The 11,276-nt window shown below is 32.1% G+C and overlaps 1 protein-coding gene and 1 pseudogene across 1 annotated transcript; one reads left to right on the plus strand and one right to left on the minus strand.

The window, feature by feature from the left end:
- Positions 1 to 218: 218 nt before the first annotated feature.
- Positions 219 to 1,519, plus strand: LOC145584168 (uncharacterized; annotated as a pseudogene).
- A 4,016-nt stretch (positions 1,520 to 5,535) lies between these two features.
- On the minus strand, positions 5,536 to 11,274 carry LOC145585189 (fructose-1,6-bisphosphatase, cytosolic). Its single transcript, XM_081641920.1, has 12 exons — positions 10,784 to 11,274; positions 9,263 to 9,310; positions 9,097 to 9,171; positions 8,950 to 9,011; positions 8,724 to 8,790; positions 8,502 to 8,615; positions 8,181 to 8,267; positions 7,347 to 7,417; positions 7,199 to 7,264; positions 6,531 to 6,617; positions 6,353 to 6,428; positions 5,536 to 5,885 (listed from the first exon to the last, which is right to left on the minus strand). Exons 1-12 carry the CDS (start codon positions 10,940 to 10,942, stop codon positions 5,772 to 5,774), a joined length of 1,026 nt encoding a protein of 341 aa, XP_081498046.1. The 5' UTR covers positions 10,943 to 11,274; the 3' UTR covers positions 5,536 to 5,771.
- Between the last annotated feature and the right edge of the window lie 2 nt (positions 11,275 to 11,276).

Here is an 11,276-nt window from a genome sequence, read left to right on the forward strand (position 1 = left end):
TATTGTTGTTCATTGCATTATTGCAAGAAATTTCATAAAATTGTATCTAACTTTTCAATTATGTATTGTCACATCAAATTTTCTTGAACCATTCATTGTATCATTGTATTATTGTATGTACCGTAGAGTCTATAAATTGTAGTTACTTTGGTACTCAACTTCACCCACCAAACAATCAACTCTTTCTCCATTCTTCAAACACTTAACCAATTACCACTATGTCAGATTACAACCCCCCTAACACATTTGATGAATTATACAATGAATTGTGTTATTCATATATTGAGGGAAACACTTCCATGAGTTCAGTAGATAATATCCTAAACGATGTCATAGAAGCAGCTTCTTCCTCAAATGTTAGAAAAATGAGAAAGAAGCGAGAATACACAGAGAGATACCGTGAGGAAGGTCATGAGTGTATATGGAATGATTATTTCTCAAATAACCCGGTGTATAATGAACAACAATTTTGCCGGAGGTTTCGAATGAGAAAGGAGCTATTCATTTGCATTGTGAAGGATCTTGAAAATAAATATCCATATTTTCAACAAAAAAATTGATGCCATCGGTAGAAACTCACTGTCACCCCTACAAAAATGCACTGTTGCCATTCGAATGTTGGCTTACGGAGTGGCTGGTGATGCCGTAGATGACTACGTGCGTATTGCTGGAGATACAACCTTTCAATGTTTGAAGAATTTCTGTAGAGGGGTGATCGAGATTTATGAAGCTTAATATTTACGTAGGCCCACTGCCGATGATGTCCAGTGTCTTCTCCAAGTGAACGAGGCCCATGGATTTCCTGGTATACTAGGAAGCATCGATTGTATGCACTGGCAATGGGGGAAATGTCCAATTGCATGGCAAGGCATGTACACTCGAGGTGATCAAGGGGTCCCTACCATGATATTGGAAGCTGCTGCTTCCAAAGATTTATGGATATGGCTATTTTGGTGTTGCAGGTTCTAACAATGATATCAATGTATTGGATCGATCTCCAACATTTGATGAGCTTCTTGAAAGCCGAGGCCCTGACATTCAATACATAATAAATGGAATAATCTACAATTTAGGATACTATCTAGCAGATGGTATTTATCCCTAGTGGCCGGTTTTTGTCAAATCCATTCCTCGAGCAAACGTGCTCTTTGAGAAAAGGAAACGATTTGCTCAAAATGAAGAAGGCGCGAGAAAGGATATAGAACGAGCATTTGGAGTGCTCCAAAAGAGATTCGCAATTGTATGTAACTTGGCACGTTTGTGGAAAAAAACTGAAGTAGGAGATGTCATGAAAGCATGCATCATATTGCATAATATGATCATTGAAGATGAAAGAGACGATAACAACGAAATGAATCCACCACGAGATGTCCAATATTCTGTAGCTGTGAATCAAACAGAAGCACCTGAACTTCATCATGGTCTTATTCAAAATTATTATGCAAATCGAGATCGATACTTTGAAAATCATATTCGAATTCGTAACCAAACTCAATGTCATCAACTGCAACATATATGACTTGATGGAGCATATATGGTCACGTTTTGGAGGAGGTGCTAGCTAAATATTATTATTTAAAGTTTCATGTATTTGTAAGTTTCATTTGCCTTTAAATTTCATGTGCTTTAGAATTATTGTTATTGTATTATATCCAAAATTATCATTGTTTTATATTTTATGTATTTCTAAGTTCAGCTCGCAACTAAATTACCAAGGTCCATTACAAGTTTTATTTTAATTTAATTTTTTTCCTAATTATTATAATGCACGAAGTATTTTTTTTTTTCAAATTATAATATGTACAAATAGACATTATATCATTAGTATTAAAAATAATTTTATAAAAGAAATAGATTTATAAATAAATTAATGTTAGTATTTAGGAGGGTAAGTGAGTCTGGAGTGAGTTTTGGGATAATGTGTGAAAAAGGAGAGAATCTTGTGTAAGTCTGAATAATAAAAAAGTAATTAAAAGTTAGTGGAAAACTGATGTGGCAGAGTCTGGAGTCTGAGTCTGGGTCTGGGTCTGGGGATAAACTTACCCTTAGTTGCTGAACTTAATGATTAACAAATAATAGTTAGAATTTATTTGTAACGTTCTATCTAGTCTAAGAAAACTCTAACCACTAGCATCATGTATCTCCTCATCTTTTTTATTGTTCTTTATGTGACCTTATCTCTTTTTATTCTATTAAAAAGTTTAGTATTATACATGTACTAGATGAAGCCCGTGCGATGCACGATTTATTTGAATTTTTTAAAATAATTTTTTATATATATATTTATGTGCTAAAATTTGTTATATATTTAGATAAAATTCCTAATATCAAATGATAATATTTTATATTTAATTAATTTAAACTGAAAAATCTCATTCGTCAATTTTGCTTACGTGTCATTTAAATTATTTAATTCTAAAAGAAATTAATAATCTCGTATTTAATTGGATACCACTAAAATTTATTATCCTACATGGCTATATATATACTAGTATAGTACCCGTGCAATTGCGCGGTTTTAAAAGCTTAAATATTAAATTTCACAAATCGAAACCAAAGTTAGCTTAATGCATAGTAGTGATTTTTTTTATTTATTTTTTATTTTTTATATTGCGTATCATAATTTTAATTCAATGTCAAAGAAAATAAGTTTATGTCCTTTACATATATTACCTATTAGATCATAATGACTTGTGCCCATTCATATATCTCATATATTACCCTTATGTGTACTTTTGATTTAATCAACTTAATAAATTACTTTCTCTATCTCTTAATGTGGTCACAAAATTTTAAATCAGATACTTAAGTTACCTCCAAGATAAACTATAGTTACCCTGTTATAAATAAAAGTTACCCTATTATAAGTAAAAGTTACTCATTTAATGAAGAGCTTATGTTTCTTATCTAATAGAGACTGTATAATTTACATTATATAAAATTATACGTTAAGCTTTTTCTTTTTTTTTTTGTTTTAAAAAAAAAAAAAAAATCTTAATGCCATATTTTCTAGGTCCTTAAGTTATTTTGCAGCACCATTTTTATTTATTTATTTTTTTGCCTTAGAAAAATTTGTCCAATTACTCCCTCTGTCTCTAATTTTTTATCCCATTGCATGTATATGGGTAATACCTATCCTAAAATCACGCACTTTAAATATTATGCACGATAATAATTTTATCTAAAAGTTATTATCTTTGGTATATATTATAGTGTATATATTATACTCCGTATATAGTGTATATCTTCTAATCAAAGCATAAGATTAGTTCCTCATTGTATTTAATTCATCACGCCTAGTTTGAGGCTAGTATTATACTATTATGTATATATGCTGACTTTTGGTAAAGTGAGTAGTAAAGGAAATATTCCCAAATTCTTTCGTCTTTATATTTTTATCCATGCATATTACTACATGATATTTATTTTTGATAATTTTAGTTGATATGATGATTTTTCAACAACTTTTATGTGTGGCCAGTTAACATACCAGTAACCCCTCACCAGATAACCTCTGACCGACTGAATTACCCCAATTACCCCTGATCAAGTAATCTGCTAACCTAGTAACCCCAAACCTGCCAAGTAACTCTTGATCGAATGAGTAACCCCTTACCGACCGAGTAACCCCTGATTGAGTGAGTAATCCCTGACTAACCGAGTAACTCTTGACCAAGTAACCTGCCCCGACCATTCTTTCAAAAAAAAAAAAATGTGATTGGCCACGGTGTTTGTGATGATTTTTTTATTTAAGAATAATAATGAAATATTATGTACATATATATGCAATTAATTTTTTTTAGACAAAAACTGTATCATATAAGATCAATAAAATTTATATTTTTTTGGCAAAAATATTTAGTGCCCTCTGTTTTAGTATAGTATAATAAGCCTTGACCGACCGAGTAACCTCTGACCAAGTAACCCCTGAATGAGTAACCCCTTACTAACTGAGTAATCCCTGACTGACCGAGTAACCCCTATTTGACCTAGTAATCTCTGAATGACCGAGTAACCCCTGACCAAGTAACCCTGACATTCTTACAAAAAAAAAAAAAAAAAAAATGGTTGGTCACACTGTTTGTGATTTTTTTAATTTTAATTTTTTTTTTATTTAAGAATAATAATGAAATATTATGTACATATATATGTAGTTAAATTTTTTTAGACAAAAACTATATCACATAAGATCAATAAAATATATATTTTTTTGACAAAAATATTACTATATAATATAAATATGATATACATACGTTTCTTCTTAATCTAGTTCCACTATGCATGGTAATAATTTTATCTAATATCTTTTTGTGAAATATAGTGTATATTTTTTTTTTCATCTTTTTAGACAAAATTGTATCCCATTAGATCAATTAATTTATATTTTGATGTAAAAAATATTATATAAGATCAATTATTTTTATTTTACTATTCAAACTGTGATATTTTTATTATATTATAATACACGAATTTTATACATAAAATATATAGGAAATAAAAGGTATTTAATCTAGTTAGCTAATTGCTTAATTTTTAGTTTATTTCATAAAAATCTTACGTATAAAATTGTGAGTTTGTGACTAATACATTTTGATATTTTGATTAAGATCATTTTATTCATAAGTTCATTTTCACCATCGTTATTTTTTATAAATGTTTGCATTTTATTGGTAGGGGCATGGCTGTGTAGGTTATAAATATTGTACTTTGGAGTTTGGAAAATAGCATGAATCCATGATTATTAACGAAAATAGCAATAGCTTGTCCATGTATAACTTTCCCATCAATGTTTTTTTTATTATTAAATATGATATTTTTTTTATTATTATTATTGAAAGTTAGGCAATATGCCAACACTAATTGATTTAGTATTTTTTTGTAGGAGATTATTGTGCTCACAAGAGTGTCATTAAAAAAATAACATGAAAATAAACTAAAAATAAAATGGCATAAAATTTTTTAAGACCTTTTATTTCCTTAAAATCTTATGCATAAAATTTTTTAGACAAAAATTGTATCACTTAAGATCAATAAATTTAAATTTGGTTGGCAAAACTATTATATAAGATCAACTATTTTTATTCTAATATACGAATTGTGATATTTTTATCATATTATATAATATTTGAATTTTATGTGTAAGTTTTATAGGAAAGAAAATGTTTTAAAAAATTTGGTGAGCTAATTGTTTAATTTAGAATAGCGGGAAAGGGCGGGAAATTTTTAATGATAGACGACACGTGGTGCCCTCTGTTTTAGTATAATTATAGATATTAGATTAGATTGTATCTAATACTCTATACAATAATTTTTATTTTAAAATAAATAAATTATACATGACTAAATATCTTTATGCGTATTTTAATGTTCACGCCTTCCGTTCTTTTTTATTTTTTTCATGAGAAGAGTATTTCGTAGATGATAATTTTATTTTTTTTCTGATCTAATCTATAACAACCCGTAAATTGCATCAATTGTGATTTGGACAGTCTGGAATCATGTCCGAGTAGCCAAGTAAAAAGAGTGAAAAGAAGGTGATTTGCAAGACTTCAATTTAGCATTGGCATTAAGTATGAAATATATTCGGTAGTAGTTTGACAATTGATCAGTGCTCACACAAATGTACAATATTCCTATGTTATGCACATTTATGGAGCATATTTACTTGCATATATTTTGCTTGTAACCACTGTCCACTGTAGTATAATGTAGGAAGTGCAACTTTGGATCAGATAGAAGGGATTTCAGGTGGATCCAACAAATGCTGAAGCTCAAGCATTCTTTGCTGCAGCAGCATACAGGGCTTTGATGTCTTCAACATCATCATAGCTTCCAAGAAATACCGGCGAGCGCTCGTGGATCTTCTTTGGGATCAAGTCAAGTGCCTGCCATAAACAATAACAGTAGATTAATCAGCAGTTGATATGTGTTCAGTTAAAATCATACATAATTATAATTTCAAAGTGATGAGCAATGCTATCTAGTATTAAAGGGACAAGAAAATTAGGCTAGCCCCACCTATTAAGGAATTTTGAGTTGATATCGGAAATCAATAAAACAGTTTTTATTAAAGTAAATTAAATATGTGGGGTAGTGCTTTTGAAACTTGTGGAGTTGTGGTACTACAAAATATTAGTTGTAATATTATTTCAAATAGATGATACTTTAGAGGCTTGTGGTGGTTGAGATCAGTAAATTTTACCGATCCCTAAGACCAACCTATATATTTAGTCAACTTTATGTAAAGGGGATTGTGGATACTTGGTGTCCCCATTAACGATCCCTAAGATCGACCTATAAGAATTTTCATATATGCCAATCTAAAAAGAACAAGGTACGTCTAGTGAATTACCCGCTCTTTGCCTGTAAAAGCTTGTCCGCCTGCTTGTTCCATTAAAAATGACATAGGAAAGACCTCGTAAAGAACTCTGATTCACATAATAAAGCATAAACAAGATGGTTAATAACAATACTTGTAACAAATATCAGTATTTAAGTACATACATATGACCCTTGAGTACAAGACATACCGTAATTTTCCATCAGGACTCTTCTTATCACCGGGGTACATAAAGATGCCACCATAAAGTAAAGTGCGATGAACATCAGCTACCATACTACACGAAATAGGTGAAACTTTTAGGGACGGGTCCTTATTCTAACAGAATTACACGCGTACATTATTATATACACACAGATGCAGATATGTATAGCACTACCGCTAGCACAACCACCACCCCAATTCCATAGGTCATGAAAATGAAACATAGATTATTTAGTAAGCTATAAGCACTATCATCGTAGCACACTAGCACCTTGTGAAATTTGAAAGAAAGATCTTGAAGGGGTTATTTTATTTGAAAAGCATAACAGCTGCTAAGAGCTTATACTGCAAACAATACTAGATGCATTATACAGCCATCAGCCTGATCCTATTTCAACCCGCAACCTTCCTTTATAAAAACTCAGTTGGTCAAGAAGTCGGTCCTTTCATTTGATCTTTCTATCCCGCATCATCCCTATGATTACAGAATACATCTGTATCTTTTAGTTCTATTGAATGGCAGCATATCAAGGCACAAGTGGCGGTCTCTTACATTTCTATAATTCTGTACAGGTTATTGATGCAACTGACAGTATTCAACAAATGATCATTCTATCTTAGTAGGAATTGCTATTTCATAATGAAGTAAATTACCTTCCAATGTATCTAAGAGACTTTGGTGAAGAACCATCAGTAGGGAACTTACATTTTTCTACAAACCTAAAATCGGCGAGGGTTCAGTAATCAGTATAGCAACACCAAATACAAGGACAATCATAGATTAAACAAAAGGTTTACATACTTCGTTGTTGGGCCATCCCAGTTCTTTGCATTGCCTTCATTCACTGAATAGATCTTACCTTTCTTTGGGATCTGCACAAGAAAAGGAGAAACCAGATAATCAATAAGAAAAAAAAATAGGATAAATTCTTCTTAGTGCACGCATCTCCTTGCTTACAAGTTACAACTCCAGATTTTCTTAAACAAAAAGTACCCCGTTTACATTTTCAGATGTCAGTAAATAAAATGAAGGTATTTGGTAAACATTAGGGACTTCATTTGAAACTGAAAATGACAAACTGGTATTAAGTTACAATGACAATCTGATTACTAGCCTACTTTACAGTTGGTTTCCACATGGTCATCTCTTGCAAAGAGGTACAACAGGCGATTCACTCTTCTCATCTCTCAACTTCTATTTCGTTCTAATACAAACTAGGGATCCATGTATTTCCTCGTAATTATTCTAAGACATCAGCTTGAACTTTCATAAGACGGGAAAACTAAAGCACCTATATGACCTTTACTACCTGCTCTTGACACAGCACACTTCACTGCTGCATTTTCAGGAGGGTACTCTTATTTAATCTTAAGTAACAGAGTATTTTACGAGATTAATCATGTCTTTAAATCATTTGTATCACTTGAAAAATTCTAGACAAGTAGACAAAGATGGTTAATATTGTGGTGACACTAGGCTGTATAGATTTCATTTCGGGTTAAGTTGATTACTTGAATAAATCCTAAAGCAAAATTTTAATACACCATCTCAGCAGCTCATATCTAAACCATACAGAAACCAATTTAGCAAATTCTTTTGTAAAGACATGCACCAGTAAATGATGAGAAAGTGTACCTTGATGTTTGGATGAGTTAGAATATACTCTCCAAGAGATGGGTCTAGAGTGAAACCATTGACACCGCTTCCAGCGCTCAAGACAAGCTGTAAAAACAGTAGAAATTGCAATGTTTAAACACAGAAAAAATTGTGCAGAAATGTGATCATCAATAACAAAATAAAGAAAGAATAGAGTAGGCTGCCATTACATAATTTCTCACTCATTGCTAACAAGTAGAAAATTTTGCACATTCAAACAGGTAACACATTGTTAGCAGATTGTAGAGACAATTCAGCACAACGAGAAAACTCTGCAACTACGAAGGAAATAATTTGTACCGTGCAAGAGCTCCCATACATGCAATAACCTGCCGCCACCATATTCTTTCCAGGTTGCAGTACCTCATCAAGAGTTACATTTTTGAAATCTTTGACCATGTAAATTCCAAAGATCTGAGTGAAATAAAACAAGCCAGGTTGTTAATTACATCACTGCACAGAATGAAGGTTATCATAAAATAGCTCCAAGAGAGTAACATTGCAAAGGCTGAGATGCTTTACCGTGCCAATTGAAACACCACAATCAATGTTGGAAGATCCATCCAGAGGATCAAATACAACACAGTACCTGAAAAACCAAGGCGTAGAGTTCATCTTAAATGTCTAACATAAGCAAAGATGATCATAATGAAACAATTGTACTTGGCATGTGACCTTTTTTGTAGTTTGTAAAGAAAGAAATTGCACACAACAAATAGGGAGCAAGTAGGAGAGTGGCTATACTCACTTTCCCCGTAGAGCTGGCTCAACGAATGTTGCCTCTTCATCCTCCTCGGATACAAGAATGCACTGCAAACACGTTTGATCTTTTAGCAGATATTACTTCAGGAATTCATCATAAGAACCAAGGCTAAGAGTCTCATTCACTACTTACAGTTCGGCCACTACTTGTTAAGGCATTGACAAAAACTTCATTTGAGAGCACATCTAGCTTCTTTTGCTCTTCACCCTAATGTATAATACAATCAAAAGAACATTAAACACTGGAAAAATTACAATGTGTCTGAGTGTAACAAAAATAATTTTTGAAATGTTGATACCTGAACATTAGTTTCCCCTGCAAGTCCTAGGAGCTTGGCAAGACCAGCCTGTTAAGTAAACATTGATAATATAAAAATGAATGTTTATACAAAAATTATAACTAACAATATGTTCTCTTCACCTTGTTTTTGAAACTTATTCAATCATAGCATATAAAACAGAAATGAAAACTGAAAATTTCCCACCAAACCAGATCACATTTTTTTTCTTTTCATTGATTATTGTCAAATATATTTGATTTCATTTGGAAATGACACATCAATGCAATCTAACAAGAGCTCATTTGATATAATTTTCTATTATATTGGTGTACAAATATGATCGAAACTCGGTCAAATAGGAGCAGATTAGACCAAACCACAAATTAAACTAAATTAGAGCTTATAAAATTCAAATCAAAGCACATTATATCAAGTGAAAATAACACATCCTAAATCTAGTCCATACCATTCCCCTTTGTGACTCTCTATACACTGAAAGATTAAAAAATACCCCAAATCTAGGATCAAACTTGGTCAACATCACTTCCCTTGCTTGCGCGTGTAAAGTGATCTAAAAAGATCATTGATATAGACCGGATTTAATCCTAAGACACCACCTCCCAAGTCTTTTGTTGGCATCCACACATCACTTTCCGTTGTAGCTATCTATACACCGAAAACGAATCGGGTGTTTCAAGACGTGTAAGTTAGTACACCACCATCTTCGATTACAGATAAAATGTATGACTTGGTAGTAGCATCATTAGATCCTTCTTCTAAGCTTATGTCTATCCAAAATAGTCAATGAAGTACGGATTGAACTAACAATCATCCGTAATATCTAAGCAACTATATTTTAGTACAAATAATCAATTAAATACAGCTAAAAACAACTTGCAATACCACCTACATTATCCCTTGTCAAATTTTCATCTAGTATGTAAAATCCACAAATTGAGCTTAACCCAAATAAAATTAAACAATCAACTAAGCAAAGCCGAGAGCCTTAATCCCATAAGTGGAGTCGGCTACATAAACCAAATTATCAAATCAAGTCAAACATTATGTTAATTGACAAAATTTTGCATTGAAAAAATTTATAGAACAATAAATTTGACCAAATTCTTTCATCGTCCAAACTAAAAAGTTGACAGTGATATCCCAGGTTTAAATAAAAGGGACCATAACTCCATTAACAATCAGAATTTTATTGGGTAAAATCATACGGAGTAATTTACAATAAGAAAATTTGACCCCACCAATAAATTTAATCTCCAAAATAACATTGACCCACATATTGTACACAAATTCTTAGTCCAACATAGCAAGGTATACATAGCAAGGTATATCCGAATACATTATAAAAGTTCCGATAAACTAGTAAATCAAAGGAAAAGTATATAAAAATGACTCGAATATGACTTAAAAAGTACTCAATTGAGTCATTTCAGACCACCATTTCCTAAAAATAAAAAAAATAAAAAAAAAGGAAAAAAAAAAATCATAAAATTTCTGATAAAAATTAAGAAGATAATGAACCTTGTTAACAGCAGAGCAGACATATTTGCAACCAAGAACAATGTGACTGAGAAGAATGGTGAAATCGCCTCGAGACTCGGGATGTTTAGTCTGCTCATTCAACACGTACCGTGTTATGGTCATCAAGTCCGTCAACCTAGCATCAGCTGCATGATCCATCTTCTTCTCCTTCTTCTTCCTGTGATTTTCTCTCCTCAAAGTTTGGAACAGTTAATTGGTTGTTGGGTATTTTGTATGTGATAATATAGGGAGTTTAAGATGGGACGTCAAAGGAGGGGAGAAAGTGGGGTTTGGAGATGATGAGGTAAAACTCTCTGCCTGCCTCTCAGTCTTGCAGTCTGCAGATAACGAATTTCGTCGTTGTGCGTGTGTCTAGACCTGATAAAACTAATCCGACTCGAATAGCACGGGACAATCTGATTGCCACCTCTAGTATTGCTGTTTGTTGATTCGGGATGTTATGACAGCTTTTTGTTTTGATTTGGAAGATATT

The sequence above is a fragment of the Chenopodium album genome, chromosome 16, assembly GCF_948465745.1.
Source record: "Chenopodium album chromosome 16, dcCheAlbu1.1, whole genome shotgun sequence".
Lineage (NCBI taxonomy): Eukaryota > Viridiplantae > Streptophyta > Magnoliopsida > Caryophyllales > Amaranthaceae > Chenopodium > Chenopodium album.

Bases quoted from the DNA above. Each gene is read 5' to 3' on its own strand.
- LOC145585189 (XM_081641920.1), bottom strand. From the start codon at position 10,942: ATGGATCATGCAGCTGATGCTAGGTTGACGGACTTGATGACCATAACA. The intron at 8,791-8,949 runs GTGAGTATAGCC...TTGGTTTTTCAG, and splicing joins GAGCCAGCTCTACGGGGAAA to GTACTGTGTTGTATTTGATC. The intron at 6,429-6,530 runs GTATGTCTTGTA...TATGTGAATCAG, and splicing joins AGTCCTGATGGAAAATTACG to AGTTCTTTACGAGGTCTTTC.